Here is a 24963-nt window from a genome sequence, read left to right as displayed (position 1 = left end):
TGATACCAGGAGTAAATTTCGAACAGTAAATTCTCCATTCGCCATTTTCCCTAGAAAAACTTACCATGCTCGCTCCTGTATATACATACTCTTCTATACGTGTCTATATTTCTTAGTATAATCGAATGTCAACCTTTTTATCACAACATGCACCTTATAACCTTTTAAAATGTAAAATTTTTACTCGCAAATTTTAGGCTGTTTCCCTAAATCGTTGAAGAACTTTGATAGAAAATTTGAGATGACAGCCCAGGGTAACAAAGGTATAATTTCGACGAGAAGATCAATTATAACCCAAACTATTTTAAACAATACTTGAAACAATAATTACTGTTGCATGTCAGATGACATCAGAAGATGATACATGGGCTCAAACTCTAATTACGGTAACCCCTGAAGACGATGCAACGCTAAGAGAAATTTCGGATACGGTTACCCTATCTTCGCCATCGGACACACCTTTGATCCTTGATCCCGATAAAATTGTATACAGGCGCTCGCGTACCGACAGGCAATTTATAGAACCTCAAGAATTCGAAGAAACGACAGAGGAAATAAAATTGGAAGAAGTGTTGCAGCAAGATGAACCTGACCAACCGAAATATCAAGATGCTGAAAATCAAACGTATTTACAGGGAATTTCAATTGTTGAAATCCCTGTCGAGTACACAGACAAATCTTCACAAACGATGTACATGGCTGCACCATGCCCTCCTCTAAAATATTTTAAGGATATCTTGAGTATGTAGCCCAACAGTAATAGCAGTTACAATGATCTTTGGATGTTCTAGAATTCAATATTTGGAACAACTTTTTATACATATTTGCAAAGAATTTTGCTTTAGCAGGCCGGGATATTATTTTAACCTAATTTAAAATTGAGAAAAGCCATTATACTTCATAATTACCATTATTATTTTATTTTTATATATACATATATATATATGTCAATAATTTAATTATTAAAATATATATGTATATTATGCATATTTAGCCGCGATGAACGAAGGTCCACTTCCTGAAATGAAGAAAAGTAACGTAACCTCAACCATTGTTACTTTTGATCCCGAAACGTCCCAAGATTTGGTCACCGAACAATTGTCTGCGAACGTTCCGGAAGAGCAACTCGAAGAATTTGCGTCTGAACTCGACACGGATGACGCAGAAATGGAAGTCACCGACGTTTTGGACTTTGTAATAACGCGCTTATTTTGGATAATTGATCCGAGTCAAATACAAGTTGACACGGCTGATAAAGAAACGCAAACATCGTTAAGGTTCAATAATCAGACGCAAATTCTTTACACGGATAATCAAATGCAGACAGATTTAACTTGCGAACCGAAGGAATCGAACACGATGCTCTTGTCGGATTATTGGCAAACGAAGGATATGATTGTGAATTTCTTGGATGATTGTTTGTCCAAAGGTCTAGAAACGGTTACGATGACGCACGATGTAATTAATGAAATTATCGACAAGTGTGTCGAGAGAATCAGGTATCCCATGAAAGAAGAAATTATCCAGACTATAGCCACGTATAAAATAGATGAAGATAAAGAAAATGTCTTGAGGAAACTAAAACATGGTGTAGTCGTGGACCCCCTAGAAGCGTCGATTATTGTTCTACCACTTGTGACTGATTTATTGGAAACAGTTTGCGATACTGTAACTAGGAATGCTGCTGTGACTGTTAAAAATGTTGTACAACTGCTCCTTCAACGAACAGATAATATAATCGGGAAACTTATAAAACTTGAAGCAGAATTACAACGTTAGTATAGGATATGTTCCTTCGATTAACTTCAATTTAATGCATGTAAAGACAATATGGTTTATACTTTTTGTAATACTTTAGCAAAGCCAATGGATGAAATATTACAAAAAAGAAAGCAGAAAATCATCGAATCGATGTTAAAGAAAGAGACCGAAACAATTTCTACGCAAACAAGCCTAACTGGAGTTTTAGAGGTGAAGAGAATCGAGGAATCCAAAGAAATATTATGTTCCGTATGTAGAAGACAATCAAAGTGTAGGTGGTGTATAGCAGGCGACGAAACTGAAGACATTCCCCGCGAAGAAGTGAAAATCCTTCGTACGCAGGATATATTATTAGCGTATAAACCTTGTTACGTTATCACGACAGCTTCTAAGAAAACATCAGATCTACAACCCGTTTGTCATTCAGAACCTAAAGTCAAGTTACTTCCAAAATCTCCATGTTATGTATCCACAGAATCAACGGATGATTCTCGAGACACGATTAATATATGTCTTCAGCCTAAAAAGGGGATTAAACCACAAGGTAACATGTTTATTAAAAAAAAGTTATATTCCATAAAGAGCTATAATCCTTTGGAGAGGTGGTTACTAACAAAGCCAACATATTTGCCAAAATGTTGGTTAAGGGGGAAGTTTCATTTTTTTGGTGGAAAATTAAAAACTTTTCTTCTACTAGGAAGATTCAGGCGTCGACGATCTATCAAATCATTACTGGCAGCATCGTATATTCGGGTATTTTTAATTTTGCGCCGCCTCCGAAAAGGTTGAAATGTATTTAGTATACTATTTAACGAGTAAATAGGTTTTATTAATAGCTGTTGGGTATTTGTATAAATGAAGTAGAAATTATTTCATACTTTTTAGTGCATTTCGAAGTCGGTTGTATTTTTTGTTAAAAATTATTTTATTTCACACTTTTTAGTGGAACGAGCAGTATTTGTAGGATGCCGTAAGGTGGTTTACCGTTCTTATTGGTTAATTGCAATAACGATAGGTTTTAAATAGGGATTACTTTTAAAATAGCAGAAAAGCCTTCATTAAAAATGCTGGCTGCTATATAAGCTAAAATTTCTACTGTTTTTAAGCCACAGTGTAGATGTTTGAGGGCTAATCACCAGACAGTAGAATTAAAACTTTCGTTATTATTTCGTGTTTCACCACAATGGCTGGTCAATTCGTAGTGTCGTGGAAAATAAAAAAAAAATAAAAGAATATATCTATATATCTCGAATTTCGCCCAAAGGCTGGCATTTTTGGTAACTTATCTGTCACCCAACTTGTTGCCCAATGAACGCTATCAGCCACGCGCCTTCGGGGATGGGCTGGCAGCCCTGCCAACCCCAGACCCCGCGCATTTTTAAATTTTGTCACTTATACTTGTCCATACTTTTAAACTTGTGTCATCCTTTCGCCTGAAGCGGTCTGTGTGTGTATGCGTGCATGTGTGTATGTGTTTGTGTGACCCCTTTTAGTCGCCTCTTACGACAGGCAGGGGATACCGTGGCCGTATTCTAAGCCCCCCGAGCCACAGGGGGTAGAAAAGCATATAAACTTTATGGTAAAGAGTCCCGTGTGTTCGTCACGGAACACAAACAGTTGCTTCAAAATATACCTGCGCGCGAAGTCGGTTTACGGTTTATAACTTTCACAATTTAATTAGTTTTTAATTGAAACTTTGCAGAAGTATTTTCAAGACTTCAAACTACAAGATTACGAGAAAAAAAAAATCAATTTTTTTCACCAAAAAAATGAAACTCCCCTCTTAAGATTTCCAATTAGAACTATGAGAATGTTGGCTATTGATTACCACCCCTTGAAGGGTTCCACGGTCGTTTTGGAACACCTTGTATATACTTACATATGTAAATACTATTTTCCAGAGTCTTTTAACGAATGGTCATATGTTGCTGATGCAACCTTGATGAAACCATGCTCAATGAAAGGTAAACCTAACTAATCATATCTGTTTATCAGTTTATCAATATAATTCATATTGTGTTTTGTAGAATCTATCAGTAGTATAGGTGAAACAACTATGTCATCAATCTCAAAGTGTTATGACAATTCAGCTAGTATACATAGTACTTTAACCTCGCAAGCGGTTAATGCTTTACAAATACTAAAGGATACGTTTTGTAATCAAGAAAATTGTCGCACTCCATCGTTGCAAACTTTCAAACAAAACTATCCGTTTAAAGAAGATGGAAAGGTTTCTATTAAATCAGTATGTACTATATGTTCGAGTGGAAATAATATAGAGAATAAATTGTCTGAAGAACAAACGTTTTGTATGCAACAAACGTGTAAAGCTTTATCAAAATTGCATTTACCTAAAAAGAATACTTATAACGAAAACACCGTTCCTAACCTTCCTGCAAAATCGCATGGCGATGGTTTTAAAATTATTCCCATATGTCTTTCTCAACATTCGAACAGTTAAAAAAGACATAGGTAAATGTTTTCTTACAAATGTTTAATAATTGACAAATAAATGCACATACATTGTTTCTATGGATTTGCAGTAGAATATATACACGTTGCAATATAAATATAACATTCAACAACAACATTCAACAACAACATTCAATGTACTTTTTGAATTAACAAACATATTTACATTCTAATTTGTTGTAGTTGTTGGGCAACAATGTTTTAAATATTACATAAAACCATTATTTTGTATATAATGTTTTAAGTAGTAATGGTGAAACGTATATAAAAATATTTGTAACTTCAGACATTCACATTTTATAAATAAAACATTGTAACAATGATATTATTGCTGTTATTTCTTTGTTTCAAAAAATTAAAATACCTTTTTCTTATTAATATCGGCAATACGTAGAGAATATCGTATGTACAGCACAGGGCAGGATAGGTTTCCGCAGGGAAAATGCCGACGTAGGGGAGAGAGGCCCATATATATAGAGGTTTGTCGCCTCCCACCACCACTTACATGTAAACGTTTACGCGGGAAAATTTGAATCGACATTTACGTTATTATTCATATTTTTCGATTATATACTAAATATTATGATATTTAATAATTATAAATTATATTATTTTGTTTCTAAATCACTTTTAATATTAATATTATCAAAATTAAGGTTTTGAGAATTGTTGCTTTTCTTACATGACCAGTTTTCCTACGGAAACCTACTTTACTCGATGCTGTACTATTTTGGAAACAATCTCACTGCTGGCAGTAGAACATATTTATACAACGTAATGAAAAAAAGTATTGATGTTTTGATGAAATTTTACAAATGTCAAAAATTGCACTATCATTTAAGTAGAATATGAAATTAAAAATATAGCGAAAAGCACTTTTCATTGCATTTCAGTATTTTTAAACGCTTGTATATTTAAAATCGAATTACGAATAAAATTATAAATCATTACTAACAATGTCATATGTTAATATAATTATATTAAATTTTATATTTAAAAAAGCTATACTGTTTTATTACGGTATTACGTTTCTATTTTATCAATTATGAAAGATAAAAATGTTTTTCCAAAAATATGTATATAAATAATTAATATCTGTATTTGTATATTTGCTGAAATACTGTTGAGTGATAAAAATACCTCGTATCAAGACAAGGAACTTTATTACATAAAACTGATAATGAAAAAGATTTGAAAAACAACTAAATAGCCTACGTTTACCGAAAAATATTGGAAATGTTCGAAACCTTCTGTGCGCAAAATGGAAATTATTAATTAATCCTTAACGTTCTTAATACGTAACTCAACTAAAATTTAAACAAATTAGTTTCTTTGGTTGATGACGATGAATGTTATGCAAAAATCTAATTGGGACAATGTATTACCAAAAAATGAATCATATTCTATAAGTACCGTTGCGTGAAATTTTTGTATATGCTTAATTAATTACTGTAAATTTTATATAAATAATTACCTTCATAATGCTATTACACGCACTGTCAGCCATTTTACTCAGAGCTTAAAAATTCGAATATCAAATATGTAGATAAAAAAAAATGAAATTCAAATGTATAGAAAATACACTTTGAATAACGAATTCATAGTTTATGTGCCATCTTATAAGGCGCAAATTGTAGAAATTACAGACGTACGTTTTCTTCTTCCTCTTCTTCTTCTTCTTCTCCTGTTTGCAATTTTGTAGAAGACATTTCAGTCATTTGTTTTTCTTCATCAGTGATAGACAATCTTTTGTCTTGACTTAAGTCATTCCACGGTTGTATATCCGTGGAACCAAACAACCAAAAGAGTATCGTTGCAGATGTAAATACCACTGCCGAGATCCAGAACATAATACGCCATTCTTCAACCGTATTCTATAGAAAAGAAAAAGAACAGTATTAGATTCTATAACAACTGCAAGGATTCAACAATCTGAATCAGAAGTGGCTAACTTCTTCTTGACCGTGAGTCATAAGCTCCTATCAGTCACACCATTCTTCCACTATTTAAGTTCACACGTGTAAACAAATGTCGTGTGGATCGGGGCTTTTCAGACGAATTAAAACATTTGCTAATAAATAATAAAAAACATTTATAAATGATTACGCATTCAGAAATTGTTTAATTTTACTAAAATTTCTGCGATCCCCACTTTGGGAAGCCCTGGTATAGATCACGATACAAGCAGCGGAACAGGTACGTGGAGGAAAGAGTTACATATGACTCGTCAGCCATTCATTAGCCAGGCTTGATCTAAATTAATTCCCATACCCTTTCATTTGTTAAAGCACCAATTATCGGTGGAATAATAAATCCAGGAAAGCTGCCAAAGGTGTTCATGATTCCATACAAGGAGCCAGCAAAGTTTGGTGCAAGATCTTGGTGATTCTGTAAACTAGTTTGACACGCAGCACCATTGAAGGTCAATGCTAATATTAACATAACAATTGCAGTTATTGCATCGCATCCAGCGTATGTCATTATTACTAAGCAAACAGCCGGGCCCATGTGTGCTATTGAAAACAGAACATTTTAATCAATTGACGTTTCAATGAATTGTGTTCGTTTTTTAAATGAACATTTTCTTACAGAATATCATAAAGATTCTTCGAATCCATCCTAAAGACAAGAAATTCCTCCTTCGGACATAATCACCAGCTGCGGCAAACAATACTCCAGCACCGAGTCGAGCGATATAAGGTAAACCAGTAATTGGTCCTCCCTAAAATACCATTAGAATACTTTAAAACCTGATTAAATATAAAAATAATTTAGTAAACGTATGGATAACGCATTACCGATTTCATGTTAAAGCCAAGAACTTCCAAAGTGTATTTTGGTCCATTGGTAGCAATGAAATAGATACCCCACATATTTGCAAAATGCGCCCAGAGTAAAACTATAAATGGTACCGAAGTAGCGACAGCTTTCACAGGCAATTTCACCTACAATTTGGTGTTAATGGTTTGAAAAAAAATATTTAAATTATACTTTTTTTAAAATTTATATTTACCTTTTGTTTAGAGACAGTTGTACCTATTTGCTCTTTGATGTAAGCTTTCTCTTTTTCAGTAATTCCGGGATGGACATCGGGTGTGTCGTATATAAGGTAAACCCATAAGGCATAGAAAACCAGTATAAGTCCACTTGTAACATAATACGCAGCCTTCCAGCCGTAAGCGCTAATTATTTGGCCGCATAAAGTGAATGTTACTACCGTTCCAAAAGGACCACCTTAGCAATAATAATTTTTATTAAAATTTAAATAACTTTCATGGGAATGTATTTGAATACCTTGCATCGTCCATACGAACATGCCCTTTTCGCTAGGAGGAACCCATCTAGCGATCATTGCGTGAAGAGCAGGATAAACGGCCCCCTAAAATATACACGTTATTCTTATAGAACGTTTTAACATAGATCGAGCAGATTCTAAATAAATTGTAAAATATTGTATAAAACTTTAAGAAATTTGAAATCAAATATGAAACTTACTCCAAAGAAACCCATCAAAAAACGAAGAACGAATACGAAACCGTAATGAATGCCAGCGGCCCACGGCATCAGAAGATTTAATACGGCGGGTATTAAAGTTGCAAATCTGTTTTATGATAAAATAATATTTAATTGAAAGGAGCAGAATATATAATTTAGAATTATAATACACTTACGCTACTACTTTAGAACCGCCATATTTTTCAGCTAAAAGGCCACCAGGTACACTTGCCGGTAGGACTCCATAAAAATAGCCGGAAAGTAAAAGACCTTGTACATGCTGATTCCATTCGTATCGTTCGCCGTACTAAAAAATGTCATAATACAGATAAATGGTCGGAAGTCGAACACAAAATCGTTAGTTTCCTGAAGGTGGATTATTCGTAATTATCATTGAATCAACAATTGGCGCGGAATGAAATACATAATCGAAACATGGACTTTAACGTAAGCGGAGTATTAAGGTCACAGATGTGACCACTTCAGTCAATACACTATGATCAAAAGTCGTGCGAACTGAGACGGGGCAGGACCAATCAGACCAGCATTCCTTCCAAGTGACATCTTTATAGCTCCGTACAGTACATATCTAGTATATCTAAAAAGTACATATGTATTGTACATTAGCTTACATCTTTAAGCACTGCAGCTTGATGACTAACATTGCCGACTCCCTCATAATTACACGCTGGACCACCCTTGTCACCTTCTTTGGTTGTATTTACCATGGCAACAATATTAATGGATAAATTTGTGCGGATCATGTAAGAAAACATGCAAGCTAAAAACATCATTGCTCCTAAGATTCCTCTTCGAGGTATTTTCTCTGAAATAAATAGAAAAATAAATCATTGTATTTAACATAAAACTTAATGCACAATTTTTTTAATAATTACCATTTTTTCTCTTATTATTTTTTTTTAATACAACATACAAAATCAAAAAATATCAAAAAAAGGTATCATAAATCACGATTATCATTTATCTAGAGGAAGGTGCCCAACAAAAAATTCTGTAGGCTGAGAGGCACACCACAAATAACCTCCCTCTCAAGGTAGGATACTACATAAATATGTTACGTATGCATCCACGTTACTTTTAGGAAAGATAAACATCAAAATTCTTGAAATTCGAAAACTGGAAATATTTTATAAAATTTTGTTACTTGCGCTAACCGAAGAGGTGTAATGGCGCTACGAGTATTCATTAGTGCTACCGTGTCCTCGGAAAAAATATTTTATTTCCTTAACTATTTTGTACTTTTTTTTCTGATAAAAAATCTACTCTATCGCGTGCTGTGATCAGATTTCACATTGCACCTTTATTTGAACTGGTAGATTGACGGATGCCCCGAAAAATGGCGCGAAACAGATATATACCCGTTTAATTTCAATTCTAAATGATCATTCCCAATTGTGCGAAAAAGTGAATTGAAGATTCATATTCGACGTAAAAAAACTCGGTACGGAACATTTATCAAATGTTATACAGATCCAGAGGAAAGTTAAAGTTCGCTGCGTAGTGTGGTCAATACATATTATACATCCCACGTTTACTAAAATAGCATTTATTGCATCACTTATTTATGTTCGTATTATTTGCATCCTGCTTTACAAATTGATAACGAACTTTAGCAAATTAGCACGTAAACAACTAGTACAATTTAAAATCATTGTACTATTAACCCTTAAATAGCGGAGCGTGGGTGACCCAAACTTACAAAATACAGTACATTGGAATTCGAATATTGGAAGAATAATTTTTAAAGGAACCGTGTAAAATTAAAATTTAGAAAATAAAAATAACGAAGTACAAAATTAAATTAAAATTGGAACTCTCTCCGTGGCCCGTCGTTTGAAGGTTAACCCCTTCCCCTATGATTTATTCGATAGTTGCGTTAATCAGATAATTTTAAAACAAATATTGATTTTACTTAAAATCTTGACTGTGTAAATTAAAATTAAAATTAGAATTAGAATTAAACTCAAAATTCAACTATACTAAAAGTACCAGCCAAACACATATTTGAATTGTAAGTTGCGCCACAAATGTGACTTGATATTATAGGGCAAAGGGTTAAATAAATAAATTCTGATTAACTTGTTGATTATAAAAGCGACTTCCGTGCAATAATATATTGACCCTTTGAAATCGGACATAATATAGTAATTGAGATATTAATTTAGGCACCGGAGATGGCACGTCTACCAATGCAGGCTATAAAAGTACATTAGATTGAATGACGCGCCTTTCAATTGTATGCGACGTATTATAAACATTGCATCCACATTCGTGTAGAATATTACAAAATTCTTATTTCATAACGTGAAGCAGATAAGCAGATACATAATTATGAATACTTACCATTGAATTCCCGGAAGACCGCCATCTTGTATGCCGCTTAATTGATCAACAATATAATAAATGTCGATTCTTCGAATCTTGTAAACAAATTTAAAATCGTCTTAAAAACTGATCACTGTTAATAAACGTTTATATCAGCATCCAACAGAAAATGTTTAAAAAGAGGTTAGTCCGGAACTATATTTTCGAGATTTAGTCAAACTCTGTAAACTATTGGTTCAATTGTATTACGTCATACTTTCGCAACTGCCTCCTGATATACTAAGTCATTGCAATGCAATTTTAATTCTTTGCCTGATAAACGACGTCTTCGTACGTGTTCAAAGTCACATACTTCTGCCGAGATGCTGGAAAAAGTATAGAACTACCGCTATATTCGAATCCTATATTTAATGTATCGTGTTTTCGAATCATTCGGGATTACGCAATATTATGTTTTATGAACGGAAGGAATAACGTTTGTCGTGCGAAACACGTGTTCAATTTTTTACACCGCTAAGTAGCAAGTGTTAATGACCTGATTGTTGAGTCTATCATGAAAATAATTGTACAATTTACTGAAAATAATTTATAATCTGCTTTATCGGTCCATTATGTTGACAGTATCAACAAAATACGTTGAAAGATAAACATTCCCACGGGTTCGCACAAATGTTATCGATTCATTGCACTTTTCATCGATTGTTCGATTCAGACGGTTAAATAAACAAGATGTATCGAATATTATAAAAATCGAAATTTAAAATTCGAACGTTCAGATATGTAAATATATATTAACATAAATTATTTTTTCTTTATACTACAATTTATAAATTAATATTTAGTACAAATTTCTGCTTGTTTTATAACTAATTCAGAAAAATTCTTATAAACAAGTGTATTAATATGTATCTATATTAAACAAATAACTAGTATAATATCTTTTTCTATTTTATATTCTCTTTCTTTGAATGCTACACCGAAATTGAATGAAACGACTTACAATAACACAAAAAAAAATCAATATTAGGTACATGTACCAAGGATATATTGTCAGTTATCTTCGAGATTAACTGATTTTATTTGATTAAAATATTTAGTACGCATGTCAATCACATATATCAATTAAACATTCTTTTTAAATTGCTAAAATAACATTACAAACGTCGTGTATGATAAAAAAACGAGAACAAATATATTTACATCATACGTTCCATTTATTATATGATTCATGATCAGACTAACCTCTATCAAACATGCGTTATTCCTGTATGAAAATAGCAAATTGTAAAATAACGTATCATTAATTTCTGAATTAGTATTTAAAAGGAACAATTCTTAATATTATACTGAAAAAAACTTAACACCTTTCTTCGATCTAATTTATACGTATATGCACATTATCAATTTCATATAACGAAATAAAAGTAAACTCCTATTTTATACTAGTTTCGTTCAATCACATGATAAAATGTAATGAAACTCAACACGAGACACTCACGACATTATACCCACGCTGCGCACAAAACGCGACTGAATTTCTGTCATTGAATGTCGCTTACTTTTTTTTAGTTTCCAACTCACGCTTCTCCTTCCCCTACCAAATCACTTGTTGAATGTATGTGTATGAACATATACATATGTTTGTGCTCGGTGTAGTAGTGTAACGATCAGGCACAAGTATATAGCATTTATTCATTCAAATTTCGTATATTTTTATGTGTAGATATTTTACGCGTATAAATGTTGCTATGAAAATATGACGCATCATAAAAATGATAAAATTTTTGTGTTACGTATATACAAAAGGCATCTGACAACATAAAAAATACAATATTATTTATATAATGAATTTATGTTAAAATATATATTTAAATATTTAATTTTATACATTTACAATCTAATTGCAATACATAAAATATGGAATAATTGGAAGACTTTATTATATTTGTTAAATGTTTCACTATTAAAGGTTTGTTTTCATAAACGGCCAATATGTTGAAAGATATAGAATTATATTTTATTATTCATAACAGGCAGTGCCAATTTCTATGTAAAAACTTTGATGAGACTTTTCAATGTCTTGTAAACCTATGTCTATTATTGGCAACCTTACAGTTTTATCAGTTTCATATAAAAGTACTGTTTTGCCTGATTCAACCTTATGTAACTGTAAACAAAAATTATAAAATATTAGTTTTGTAAGTATTATAGTGTATTAGAATATTGTTTTTCAAATATTATTTAATATATACCTTGCATTCATCTATAAGAATTTTATATCTGAGACGTTGATTCCCATATGATATTAATTCAGCATCATTCCATGTTAAAAGTTTCATACTTTGTCTATATGTTTCTTGTTCTGAATTAATATATGCAACACTATTTTTACAGTGATATGTTATATTTTGATATGCATGTTTTGATAGTAATTGTAAGAAACCAATTTGATTACTATCTGCTTTATATGTAATCTATATAGCATACAAATTATTTTTAGTTGTATATTTTATATTAACAATGTCATGTATTGTTGTTATAACAATGAATGTTACCTTCATTCCATTCTTCATTTCGCTTAACCAAATTTCTTTTTGCTCAGTAATGTGTCTGATTTCTGGTGAATATACTGGACTTGGTAACAAACATGTTGCCCGTCTTTTAGCATCACAGTATACTAGAATTGCGTCTCTTGCATCTCCTTCATTTGGATCAATCCAATATTCTCCTAAAATAAGAATATTTCCATAGAATAAATGACATCATACTTTGAAAGAAAATGGTACTTGTAAATAGGATATTAATACTAAAATCCAATATTTAACTTGCAAACTAACCAGAAGGTTTATTTGGATAAGCAGTATAAAGATCTCTGCACGTTTTAGCTGGTGAATTCTTTTCACCATCTGGCTTTATGAACTTTTGGAACGTTGACTTCAAGTGCTTATATGCTTTTAAGATAATCTCTTGTCTTTCTTTTTCAGTCATGTCTTGACTAAACATTCTAGGTGGTTCATCACCGATTAATGGATCTGGTCCTTTAGTTTGTCCTTGTCCTACTCGCATAATAAAAATTAATTAAATATTATAGGTACTGAATTTTAAAATATACATATAAAATTTGAAGACAGCAATTACCTAACAGAGCAGCTAAAGAAGCAGCATCATATCCTAATCCAAGTTCACCAGGAGGACCTGGAGGACCTGGAGGACCAGGTGGACCAGCTGGTCCGTGACGACCTTCTTCTCCAGAAGGGCCTTTAGGTCCTGGATTGCCAGTTAAACCTATTGGACCAGGACTACCGTCTCTTCCAGGACTACCTCTAGGTCCAGGATCTCCATCTTTTCCAGGTGGTCCAGGAAATCCTATCATCCCTTTCTCTCCTGGTAGACCAACAGGTCCAGGTAAACCTTGCAAACCAGTAAATCCTCGATGACCTTTAGGCCCTTTCTGACCTTCATCACCACGTTCGCCTTTCGGACCTTCCAATCCTATAGGCCCTGGTTTCCCTCTAGGTCCCTAAATGAAAATGATAACATAAGTTAATATTTTTCCTACTTCAGCAACCTTTACGTTCCTTTTATATTGTTAACACGAATAATAAAAATGTTATAAACTATAAAACTAACTTGTTGGCCGTCCACACCTTGTGGTCCCGTTTCTCCTTTTGGTCCTCTTTCTCCAGTTGGTCCTGGAGGTCCTGCTTGACCCAATGGTCCCTAATCACAGAAATGTGTATGTTACTTTTTATTACTAAAATATTTCAGTAAATTTTAATTTATTGTATATTTTTATATCTTACGGGTAAGCCTGGTGGACCAGGTAATCCTGTTTGCCCAACTGCTCCAGGTGGTCCTTTATCTCCTGGACGTCCAGATATTCCAGGAGGTCCTGGTTTGCCAGTCGGCCCTTCTGCCCCAACTTCTCCGAGAGGTCCAGGAGGTCCAATTGGTCCAATTTGTCCAGGGATTCCAGGTGGACCTTCTGGCCCCGGTTTACCAGGTGTTCCAGATTCACCCTATCGTATTTTATTCATTAAAATAGAAATAACAATAAAATATACACTTAAGTAGGATTGTACTTACAGGCGGTCCTCGTATCCCTCTAGCGCCTACCGGTCCAGAAGGACCTGGTAAACCAGGTAAACCTCTTTCACCAGGAGTACCCTGAGAACCCTGAGGCCCAGGTGAACCTGGTGGTCCTTGAGAACCACTTTCGCCTTTGCTTCCATCTGTACCAGGTATACCTGGATTTCCAATCGGTCCGGGGTTTCCAGGGCGTCCGGCTTCTCCACTATTACCCTTAATGCCTGGTAATCCGGATGGCCCTGGCGACCCGGCTGGACCTGGCAAACCCTGTTAACATTATCAAATTTAAAATTATTGCAATAATAAATAAATCATCAAACAAAATTCAACAAAAAAATATAGAAAGAAATATTGGAAGGAAACCTACTGCTGGCCCAACTAAGCCCGGTACTCCAGGAGGTCCCATAATACCTGGTTCTCCTCTAGCACCTGGTTCACCCCTTACTCCTTTGGCTCCCGTTAAACCAGTTAAACCTTGTGGTCCAGCTTCGCCAGGACTACCTATGTATTTATAAAATCTATTTTTGTTATGATACTTCAATTTTTTGTTTATAAAAATTGTTTATATACACGATTAAAACTTGTATCATATTTTTCAAACGCATGTGTATATTTTTATGTTTTTAATAATTTATTGAATAGTACCAGGTGGACCAGGATTCCCTTGGTCTCCTTTTAATCCTGGATAACCACGGTCGCCCTTTAATCCTGGTAATCCAATAAGTCCTTGTTGACCTGGAAAACCTTGCAACCCTTGTAATCCTTGAGGACCTCTCTCGCCTGGACTACCAAAAGCTCCGACTTCTCCTGGAGGACCAGGTAATCCGGGATCCCCTCGTTCTGCTGGTTCACCTGGTGGTCCAGGTGGACCGATCTGACCCTGTGGTCCACGTTCCCCAATGCGTCCTATAAAACAGATATATTAATACCTTGCTTATATTTTAAAGAATGAAATATATTAGTTTTGTAAAGATATAACCTGGAGGTCCCTCAGGACCAGGTGGGCCACTAGATCCTCTATCTCCTTTTGGACCTGCTTCACCTGGAGAACCTCGTAAACCTGGTAATCCCACTAATCCAGATGGACCTGGGATTCCTCTGTCTCCTTTTGGTCCAGGTAATCCCTAGTATATATTGTTATAAAGAATAATTCAAGTCAATTGATGGAAAGTGCTTGAAAAATAAATAATAATGGAAAAAAACTTACAGGAAAACCATCTGCTCCTTGTGATCCTGCTTCTCCTTTTGGCCCTGTTAGTCCTGGTGCTCCAGGTGTACCCCTTTCACCAGGAAATCCTCGTTCACCTCTGTTACCAGGTATACCTGGTGGGCCAATGGGTCCTTGGATACCTGGCTCACCATCTTTTCCTGGGGATCCTGGATTACCAGTTGCACCTGGAAAACCCTAATTATAACAAATTATTTTGCAAAATTGTACCTTTGTTGTTATTTCTTGCATTAGTAGAAAGAAAAACAATTATGTATTTTCAAGTATAAAAGTGCATACCTGGAAACCTCTGGCACCCGAAGGACCTGGAGGACCTCGTTCACCATCTGCTCCTGATGGTCCGGGTGAACCTTGTAAACCGGGTGGTCCTTCTTTTCCTGTATCACCTCTAGGTCCAGGCGGACCAGGATTTCCTGGTTCTCCAGCTTTACCGGACTCGCCCTTTTAATAAATATTTTCAGTAATAAATTTTACTCCGGATTTATTAGTTGTAAGAAGCAAATATTTTTATACCGGATATCCTTTTTCTCCTTGGAGACCTATAGGACCGGGTAAACCTTGTAACCCAGGTGGACCATGTTCACCAGGTTTTCCATCAGCTCCTTGAATTCCTCGCTCTCCTGGATTACCTGGTTTTCCAGGGGCACCGGGACGACCCATTAGACCCCGAATACCCTATAATATTATGTTTTATTTGATGGAATAATATATTTTGGAATGTTTTAAATAATTAAATATTTTAATAATAGAAACCTGAAGACCGGGTGGCCCTAAACGACCAGGATCCCCCGTAGCACCTTTTGGTCCAATTGGACCCAGCGGACCACGTTCTCCAGGTTGACCTAATGAGTAGATTAAATATATGAATAATGAAAACAAAAAATCAATATTGACAGGAATTTTCAAAATCTGAATTCTAACAACATTAATATTAAAAATATATTGATTACAGTTCAACGCTTCGTTATTAGATGGCGTTAACAAAATTAATAATATTGATAATAAACCTTTCGGTCCCATGGGTCCATCTGGACCTGGAAGACCTGGTGCTCCTGGACCTCCACGTTCTCCAGTAGGGCCAGGTGCGCCAACAGCACCGCGCATCCCTCTTTTGCCGCGTTTTCCCTCATTTCCTGGAGGCCCAGGTATGCCACGCGGTCCTGGACTTCCTGTGTCGCCTTTAGCACCTGCATCTCCTTTAAATCCTCTTTCACCAGGATGTCCCTATAAATATTAATAGTACAGGGACTTCTTAGATGAGACTATAAATCAATTTTAATAGCATCAATAAATGAAGAAATGTTTACAGGTGCTCCTTTTGCTCCTGGAATACCAGGATTGCCGGATATTCCTGGTTGTCCACGAGCTCCTGGAAAACCAGGTGGTCCGACCAAACCAGGTGCTCCTATACTTCCTTTCTCTCCTGGTATCCCATCTTTTCCCGAAGGTCCCTGCGGTCCTGATTCACCAGGCTGTCCAGGACGACCAGTTTCACCTATGAAGCAACCAAAATCCTAATTAGAAAATATTGCAAATAAATAATATCCAAAGAATTAAAATCTTACCTCGAGGTCCTTGTAAACCTTGACTTCCTTTTAGTCCTTGAAGCCCTTGATCACCTTTTACACCTGGATTTCCTGGAAAACCAGGAGGTCCTGGTTTACCTACTGCACCCTATAAATAATTAAATATTAATAAATCAGTCAATTAGTTACTATCCTGCATTTTTGAACATACAGGTTGTCCAGAAGGTCCAGGAATCCCGTCTACTCCTCTAATTCCTGGTGGTCCGGGTGGACCTTCTCTACCTCTTTCACCACGTGGACCTGCAGGACCCTGTAACATTAACGAGTTTCTAAGATTTATTCTAAATTAATAGATATTGGTTTTTGCCTATAAATCAAAATACTTACTATAGGACCTACAGGTCCCATCGGTCCAGGTGCACCTGAGGATCCTTTATCACCAGATACACCTTGTTCCCCTTTCGCTCCATCTAGTCCTGGAAAACCACGATGCCCTTTTACACCTGGAAGACCAGGCATCCCTGGAAGACCTCTTGGTCCGACTGGACCAATCGATCCTGGTGGACCAGCTTCTCCATCTTCACCGACGTTGCCCTAATAATAGTATAACTTTAATTTTAAGTAAATTTTAAGAAAAGGACAACTTGATCAGTTAAAAATTTCAAATGTTAGTTCCATTATTATGTAACTATATGTACATCTTTCCCAGGTAAACCAGATAGTCCTCGTGGACCGGGTGCTCCAGGAGGTCCCGGAGATCCAGGTTCTCCCGCTTCTCCTCGTACTCCTTGAAAACCCTGTGGTCCAGGTGGTCCAGGTGAACCTATATAAGAATTTTGAAGATTTTCCAAAAATTTCACAGGTGACAACAAAAGTGAGAAAAATTACTAGAAAAGAAAAAACTCACCAGGTGGGCCACGTGGACCAACAGGGCCTACTTGAGTTTGTAAATAAGCATCTGGACCATATAACGGTGCTGCTGCCCCTGTTGGTCCTTTATCTTGAGTTGCTTGAGACAAACCCAATTGTTGGTAGTACATTGATACCTATTAACATTAATTTATTTGTACTAAATAAAAACACAGATGTTGCCGGATACTCACATCTGGCACAGGTCCTGGTGGTCCTGGAGGTCCTGGGATCCCTGGATTACCTGGCTGTCCTGGAAATCCAGCATCGCCAGGACGACCACTGTCTCCTGGCCGACCTGGTTCACCCTAATTCATGACATGTTAAAAAAATTTTTTTTCTATTTAAATTTATTAATTATTTTCATTAAAATATTTACCCTTGGTCCAGGTATAGCAACAGAACTTATTAAGTTACTTTCATCGGGTGCAATTTCTGTTTGTGCCTAATAAAATGAAAAATATAATAAATATTTATATTGAATTATATCTTAGCATAAATTTTAATTTTTACGTTAATACTTACTGGATGATCTCGTGCAGGGGTAGTGTACGATTCTGTAACAAAATCGGTCCGCGCTATTAAATTTAAAATAATTTTAATTATTTGTGTTAAATAGTTAATAAGGCATTAAACACCTTGATGGAAAAATCGAGTTGGAGTTGGCGTTGGTAGATCCGTAGATAATGATGCTCTGTAGAGGGTTTGTAATCCTTCCGGCGATAATCCACCCCTATCTTCATATAATTTATAAAGTGAATTTTTAAATTTAATGATAGGTACATTGAAAGTAAAATAATAAACTTACTCGCAGTATTAGTTCCAACAGAAGTAATGGGTGGCGACGTGGTTGTGGTTCCAGTTTCTAAATATAAAAGTATTATTTAATTAACAATAGATTTTTGGGGTCCGGGGCTATCAAACCTTAGGAGTACTTTTGGTTGAGGATTTCAAAATTTTTATTTTTTTAACATGGTAAATGGAAGATTTGGAATGGGACTCTCCTGGAAAATGGAGCCCGCGGCTGAAACTCCCTTTAGACCGCCTTTGATCCGGCGCTGAACGTATGTAAATTTCATAAAATAAAAGTAATAATTATTTAGTATATGTATATCAATATAGATGATAATCGTAACTGATTGTAAGTGTTGAATTTTTAATTGTTCCTTTCAGCTGCGACGAACCCTCGCCTCGTGCTGTTAATAGTGTCGATGAAATTAATGCGACCGGAAAATATCGGACTGAGATAAGTATTCTTAAACTGTGTAATAGGCTACAATAAAAATTGTAATTGTTAATTTCTATCAATTAACGCAATTGATTGATTACATTAGGCTAGGCAAAGCGCTAAAAACAGCATCCGATTCTATACTTCCGGCGTTATTTATGTAAACGATTAATACTTCCTTTAATTGTTACGTCCGTATACTTTCTGTAAAGATTAGTTAAAATTTAATCAATTGCAATAGTAAATTAATACAGGATTATATAATAAAATAATAAATTAAAATATAGAACATAGATTTGACGTAGGATATACGTAGAATTTTTAAAAATATTCTGAATTACAGTTTTGAATAATTTAATTATTAATATAGCGTAGTAATTCAAATAGTTGAAGGCGATCGCGCATTAAGTTTAAAGTCGTTCTTTAAACAAATGAAATTCATTTTCAATGGTATCGAATACTTGTTTATATTTTAAAAAATTGCTAAATAAAATACTCACCATTTCTCTCGTCATAGTCATCGTAACCCTCGTAGTAATCGTAATTGTAGTCACCGTTCGCAGGTTCTTGAGCTTGGACCGGCCTCGAGCGTTGTTTCCTCAATTTCGTCCGTACGGAATCAACCCGCAGGAAAAGAAACTGAAACACGACGAACGCCGTGGCCAGTTGTAGGGCCTTCGGCCCCATGAACGGCTAAAATGGTGAACAACTATCAAACCGATCCTAGAGCCAACTCGTCTTCATCTGAAGCTGAGGGCAACTAGACTTATGGCAACTAGCGTATCATTTATTTAGCAGATGCTTTGTAACTTAGGGGAGGTCATCATCCTCCGTTTTACGATCTACATGCAGTCCTCCCACTGCTTTACACCAATCTCATCCCTTCCCTTTGATCCCTTCTTTTCTATATTATTTTTCTTTCCCTCTATTTCCTTCTGATTCCTGTTGTTAACTTTGTCCCTCCCTCCCCTACATCTATACGTTAACTCATAATCATGAAATTTTGTTTAAGAGTAACTTACGTTTACCAGAATAACTACTAAATTCGTATTTTCTTATGTATTTTTCTTTAATTAATTACGTAAAATCATTACAACTTAATTATATCCCTGTTATTTCCTTACATAATTTGTTTATTCGAACATGACTTCCGGGATATTTAAAATAACTAACAAAAAGCTAAGGTTCGTTTGAAAAGATTGTTATCGAGATCGATGGAATCGAAGTAATGATTTATTCCAGTGATAGAACCTACATACGTAATACTTTGTTTCAATGAAAATGTCCTCGTTTAATGGAGTTGTTGGAACTACAAAAGGAGATTTATAACGTGTATCTGATATTTAGCATTTGTGACTAGAATATTGCGAAAGCGCAAAGTAGAACATAAATTAAATGCTCTGCATCATGTGCTATCGTAATACATGTTCTCGTGCACGTGTTTAATGTTCCAATATACGTATACGTATGGATCATATGCAATATACATTTCTAAGTTATAAACAATTGGGCCCTGATTAATCCTTTCTTATTGCAATATGCATCAACTTTGCGGAATACCCAAACTGTTCATTGGTTTCTGTCATTATTTTTAATTTTTTTATTTATATCATTTTCGGTTGCAATACGCTATCGCCGATACAGATACGCGTCATTTCCACTTAATCGGTTTATTAGACGACAATCATTATTTTGGCCGCATTCCCGGAGCGCGACTTACTTTACAAAGCGTTAACCGTAATAGACTACATTGACCCAAGTTTTAGCATCGTTACGACTGACTATAAATTAGAGTTGTCACTATTTCTAATAGTACAAGTAGGTCAGTATGATGTCCTGTATTTTGTTTTTTAATTGTATCATGATATATCTTTCAAATCAGCTATCTTTGCTATATGCATTTTCTAGTACATGTTTCTTTGATTCAAAGTAAATATTCAAAAAGAAAAATTAAATAGCATAAATGAGATTAAAGGAGAAAACAGGAAAAAGTCCCCATACAATAAGTAATAACAATAATGTATTTAAAGAAGAAGAATTTGTCATTATATTTTGTCCTCGCACTTTAAATAAATATTTTTGTTTATACAACATATGAATTATACTATATTATAAACCATTAGATTCCACGTTTTTTTTTTTCTTTTTAACATAATATGCCGATAGAAATAAATAGAAATAATAAAAGTTTTATGATTTAAATTAAACAACTTGACCATTGTATACCTCTTGTTTTTAGATTTGTACAATGAATATAAACCCTTAAACACGACAGTTGTAAAGAACTTTTGTTTTATTATACATTTATCACATGTGCGCCTTTGTTAAACTTTTTTTTTGTTTATCTTAAAGGTAGCGCCTAAACAGAAATGATCACTACCGACCGCGAAGTTAGGTATCGTAGGTAAAGTGGCGCATTCTGCAGCTGTCGGTAATTTGTATTTCTCGATGGGTGTTAAATCGCTATAAAAAATATAATCAACTGTGATCCAGTTATCTTGATGCGTTGTACACTCCCGTCTACCATCGAATTGTTGATGGTTGTACACACTTTGGAAATGGAACGGATGCGTCAAAGTACCAGAGCAGAACTGTACACGATATTCAGGAACAACTTCTATTATTTGACGATCGGTTGTATCTGTATTCACCTCAGAATACCTTGAAGCATTTGATGAATTTCCTTTTAAATTCATATTCTCACTATTTTCTAACTGTAAAAGGCAAAAAATAGTTTGTTACAATAAAGTTACAGGAATAATATTAACAAATTGACTGCTGCAGTTAAAATGGACATTTGTATAATACCATCACTCTACTTGGTCCGTTTCCACGCAATCTATGCCTCAAAACGTTGAAGTGCTGACAATTATCCGTAATATAAAGACGAGGGGGTATTAACGAATTTGAAAGAGTTCGGTATTCTGTTGGCTCAAGATTTCTTCCTTTTCCTTGATATTCGAACGATCCTTTTGTAATGAATTGGTATACCCCAGAATTCGGTTCTAAATTGAAGTCACCCGTCAGTATAACTGGAAGGTATTTGGAACCCATCCTATTTAATATTTAGAAAAAGTATTAAACATTATTTTATACTAGCCATCATTCCTGTGAAATACAATTCAATTCCTTGACTAATTATCGAATAATAAAATATCATTTTATAAAATCTTTGTAGATTTCTTAATATACTACAATTGAAAGTGCACTATAAAGTATTTTAAGGAGAAGAATATAATATTTGACCGACTGGTTTAAAATAAAGTTTAAAGTAAAATATTACTTACGGTGTGTTCTCCAAAAAGGCAATCCTTTCAATTTCTGCTAGAAGCAATTGTGACTGTCCTAATCGTACATCGTTTCTTCTTGGATTATAAAGTAAATGAGTGGTGGCAATTACCAACTGTGTCTCAGGATTCTCTTTAACTGCTAATTTTGCAACGATTCCAACATTATCTCTACTTAAAAGTTCTATGCCTGACTGATAAAGCTCAACCTTTACGTGTTCTAGTAAAATAAACTGATCGGAACGATACAAAAAAAGCAAACCATCTTTCTTCTCATTTGTTCGTTTTTTATACAAATAAGCATAACCCAATTCTTTAAATGGAACTAAAAACTCATTTAGGTGGTCTTCTTGCATCTCTTGAAGACAAATTATCTGAAAAATTTCATAAATTTTATAAATAATTTTATTTCAAATTTAATGAAATAAAAGTATTATTTTTGCTAAGAATTAAAACCTTTGTAAATTCGCATACCGAGCAATAATTAAGGGGCGTTTCAGAAAAACTGCAAATTAGAAATTCTCAATCTCTAATCTGAAGCTTATTTAAAATTGGGTATATGATTATCAAGGTACCCTGTTTAAACTATATGTTAAGTGTATTTAATCGACTGGGAATTGAATAAGATTCTTCGGAAATCGAATACCCAATTTTTAATCGCTTATATCTTAAAAACGAAAACAAGAAGTATCTATTAATCGTATCTTGAAAACGACTGCAAAATAATATAGGATTTTTCATTTATTTTAGCACAAAGTTCCATTTCTTTTCTTTTGAAACACTGTACGAATAACAAAAATAAATAACAAAACAACTAACATTAGCTTTGGTTCCTAAAATCTCTTGCAAGAGAAGCTGCCTCCTAATATTCCAAGATAGTGCCCGTTTGTCATGTTCCTTGTACAGAAATGGATATGTTTCCAGGAGATACTGTGCCAATATGTTGAAGGATAGTACCCTCAGAACAAAAAATTCTTCAGAATTAGAGGTCAGCTTCTCTGGAAAAATTACATAATGAATAGGAATTCTTTTATGGCAAAAATACTACTTTTACCTTTCACTATTCGTTTCCAGTATCTCATTGCTTCATATCTCTGTTTATCTTCCATGTATTTATCTTTCAAAAGCATAGTTGGATTGATGCATGTGTTTGACCCAACACCAAGTGGCTGGGTATTACTTTCACATTCTAGATTCTCTAATGGAAATGGAAATGGAATTTCATGATTGTTACTAGAATTATAATATGTTTCTACGAATGGTTCCAATGGTGCCTGACCAAATGGCTGCTTTGCTGTGGAATTCGCCATTGTTCCCATAAAATTGCAATAAGACAATGTCAATGCTTTAGATATCGATATGCTTTCGCAAAAATTCCTCAAAAATACTTGTTTTCTTGCTAATCCATACATATGAGAAGTTGAAAATGAAGCGTCATAGTAGTAATGCTATAAATATAACAAAGCAATTCATATAAAATATATTTCAAATTTTTCTGCATAATTACCAATATATATTATGCTATTGTTTATTTAACAAAACAATAATTTTTACTCATTAACTTTTACTCACTGTTCACATTAAAGAATAAAATTTACTTGTACCTAAAGATTTGTCATATCTCCAATTGAGATATTTTGAGATAAACTTGATATTCAAGCATGGAAACATTTTATGACAAATAAGGAAAATCTAAAAATTTAATTAGATGCAGAACAGATCCAGAACTGTTGGAAAAGTTACATAAGTTGCATTTCATTATGGATAAATCTATTGTAAACAGATTACTTTTAGAGACTTTCATAGGATAACAGCTGATATTTTGTAGTTCAGCCTTTAACACTAATACTATAAAATAATAATAGAATGGCTATAAAATCAATATGTTTATTTATCTATTTTTGTGTTTTGTTTACAACAGTACACCATGTAATATTTCCATAAGAATATTACTATAATGCTCGTTTGTTAAAAACAGTCGAAAAATGATACTAATCTGAATTTACAAGTAAAGAATTATACACGGAACATACATGTATAAATGCAACAAATGTGTAAACATGTGAAATAATGTAAAACATAAAAACGGGAGAATTCATATGTAACGTTATATTAATTGTAATGAAAAATATGAAAGATTAATAATTATATGATAACTTTTTATTTCATAGTATTTTTATGAATAATTTTACAATATAAAAAATAACTAAATAAAAATCAGTGTTTTGTTGATATGCAATGTGAAATTATATTAAAAAAATAAAAAACAAATAATTAATTATTACCTTAAACTCGCAACGTAAAAATTTGAAGATGTCAAAACTTCTAATGTAAATTTTCCGCAGCAACTTGCTACCAGTATTCATTTATTTATGAAGTAGTGGGGATATTAATACACGAGTATACTGAAGTGCATAGGTTAGGTTATGTCATCCGTTGTCATAAAAGATGGATACTTTTCACATAGTCAGATGTAGATAATGTCGTCACAATGCAGAATAGGCAATTGATACAGTAATCCGTTTTCAAATTCCATAATTATTCGATTCTATTCAATGCTTATATTTTCAGAAAATCCCTTACCATATAGAAGAATGATCTTGTAAATAACATATTTCACTC

At 34.1% G+C, this 24963-nt stretch overlaps 4 protein-coding genes across 13 annotated transcripts; 1 reads left to right on the top strand and 3 right to left on the bottom strand.

Moving 5' to 3' along the window:
• The first annotated feature begins 16 nt into the window (after window positions 1-16).
• On the top strand, window positions 17-4819 carry LOC114872698. The gene is made up of 6 exons (XM_029180184.2): window positions 17-263; window positions 345-741; window positions 995-1774; window positions 1859-2305; window positions 3663-3725; window positions 3789-4819. The coding sequence occupies exons 2-6, from the start codon at window positions 345-347 to the stop codon at window positions 4220-4222; spliced, it is 2121 nt and encodes a 706-aa protein (XP_029036017.2). The 5' UTR covers window positions 17-263; the 3' UTR covers window positions 4223-4819.
• Window positions 4820-5714: 895 nt separating this feature from the next.
• On the bottom strand, window positions 5715-11623 carry LOC114872702 (sialin-like). 8 transcript variants are annotated; one of them, XM_029180195.2, is made up of 12 exons: window positions 11439-11623; window positions 11317-11338; window positions 10093-10439; window positions 8361-8554; window positions 7905-8035; window positions 7729-7834; window positions 7528-7612; window positions 7247-7467; window positions 7032-7178; window positions 6823-6955; window positions 6505-6746; window positions 5715-6107 (listed from the first exon to the last, which is right to left on the bottom strand). In XM_029180195.2, the coding sequence occupies exons 3-12, from the start codon at window positions 10115-10117 to the stop codon at window positions 5874-5876; spliced, it is 1518 nt and encodes a 505-aa protein (XP_029036028.1). In that variant the 5' UTR covers window positions 10118-10439; window positions 11317-11338; window positions 11439-11623; the 3' UTR covers window positions 5715-5873. The 8 variants fall into 8 exon arrangements, with proteins under 8 accessions (XP_029036028.1, XP_029036030.1, XP_029036026.1 ...); XM_029180197.2 differs by having other exon boundaries at window positions 10093-10302; XM_029180193.2 differs by lacking the exon at window positions 11317-11338.
• Window positions 11624-11671: 48 nt separating this feature from the next.
• Window positions 11672-20993, bottom strand: LOC114872707 (fibril-forming collagen alpha chain-like). The gene is made up of 28 exons (XM_046285121.1): window positions 19555-20993; window positions 18635-18691; window positions 18465-18563; window positions 18352-18383; window positions 18206-18271; window positions 18021-18134; window positions 17825-17963; window positions 17616-17740; window positions 17305-17511; window positions 17129-17227; window positions 16957-17065; window positions 16699-16886; window positions 16399-16615; window positions 16145-16233; window positions 15905-16066; window positions 15671-15832; window positions 15371-15568; window positions 15143-15287; window positions 14809-15069; window positions 14531-14664; window positions 14161-14430; window positions 13878-14093; window positions 13705-13794; window positions 13213-13594; window positions 12912-13130; window positions 12630-12802; window positions 12327-12548; window positions 11672-12241 (listed from the first exon to the last, which is right to left on the bottom strand). Exons 1-28 carry the CDS (start codon window positions 19739-19741, stop codon window positions 12095-12097), a joined length of 4509 nt encoding a protein of 1502 aa, XP_046141077.1. The 5' UTR covers window positions 19742-20993; the 3' UTR covers window positions 11672-12094.
• A 336-nt stretch (window positions 20994-21329) lies between these two features.
• LOC114872699 (protein angel) lies at window positions 21330-24918 on the bottom strand. Of its 3 annotated transcripts, none has more exons than XM_029180185.2 (6): window positions 24627-24918; window positions 23396-23789; window positions 23161-23339; window positions 22342-22715; window positions 21863-22109; window positions 21330-21768 (listed from the first exon to the last, which is right to left on the bottom strand). In XM_029180185.2, the coding sequence occupies exons 1-6, from the start codon at window positions 24705-24707 to the stop codon at window positions 21379-21381; spliced, it is 1665 nt and encodes a 554-aa protein (XP_029036018.2). In that variant the 5' UTR covers window positions 24708-24918; the 3' UTR covers window positions 21330-21378. The 3 variants fall into 3 exon arrangements, with proteins under 3 accessions (XP_029036018.2, XP_029036020.2, XP_029036019.2); XM_029180187.2 differs by lacking the exon at window positions 24627-24918 and adding an exon at window positions 23914-24186; XM_029180186.2 differs by lacking the exon at window positions 24627-24918 and adding an exon at window positions 23946-24186.
• Window positions 24919-24963: the final 45 nt, after the last annotated feature.

Source organism: Osmia bicornis, chromosome 3, assembly GCF_907164935.1.
Source record: "Osmia bicornis bicornis chromosome 3, iOsmBic2.1, whole genome shotgun sequence".
NCBI lineage: Eukaryota > Metazoa > Arthropoda > Insecta > Hymenoptera > Megachilidae > Osmia > Osmia bicornis.
The sequence above is the reverse complement of the archived record's forward strand: the minus strand, read 5'-3'. Positions and strand labels throughout refer to the sequence as shown.

Coding starts and splice junctions, on each gene's coding strand:
- LOC114872699 (XM_029180185.2), bottom strand. CDS start 24,707: ATGAATACTGGTAGCAAGTTGCTGCGGAAAATTTACATTAGAAGTTTT. Junction 23,790..24,626: donor TTTTACGTTGCGAGTTTAAG/GTAATAATTAAT, acceptor TTATATTTATAG/CATTACTACTATGACGCTTC. Junction 22,110..22,341: donor GCCTTTTTGGAGAACACACC/GTAAGTAATATT, acceptor AATATTAAATAG/GATGGGTTCCAAATACCTTC.
- LOC114872702 (XM_029180195.2), bottom strand. CDS start 10,117: ATGGCGGTCTTCCGGGAATTCAATG. Junction 8,036..8,360: donor AAGCTGCAGTGCTTAAAGAT/GTAAGCTAATGT, acceptor GACATTTTTTAG/TACGGCGAACGATACGAATG. Junction 6,956..7,031: donor TTGGCTTTAACATGAAATCG/GTAATGCGTTAT, acceptor ATGGTATTTTAG/GGAGGACCAATTACTGGTTT.
- LOC114872698 (XM_029180184.2), top strand. CDS start 345: ATGACATCAGAAGATGATACATGGGCTCAAACTCTAATTACGGTAACC. Junction 742..994: donor ATATTTTAAGGATATCTTGA/GTATGTAGCCCA, acceptor ATGCATATTTAG/CCGCGATGAACGAAGGTCCA. Junction 2,306..3,662: donor AAAGGGGATTAAACCACAAG/GTAACATGTTTA, acceptor ACTATTTTCCAG/AGTCTTTTAACGAATGGTCA.
- LOC114872707 (XM_046285121.1), bottom strand. CDS start 19,741: ATGGGGCCGAAGGCCCTACAACTGGCCACGGCGTTCGTCGTGTTTCAG. Junction 13,795..13,877: donor CTGGTCCACCAGGCTTACCC/GTAAGATATAAA, acceptor TTCTGTGATTAG/GGACCATTGGGTCAAGCAGG. Junction 13,131..13,212: donor TTCTTTAGCTGCTCTGTTAG/GTAATTGCTGTC, acceptor TTATGCGAGTAG/GACAAGGACAAACTAAAGGA.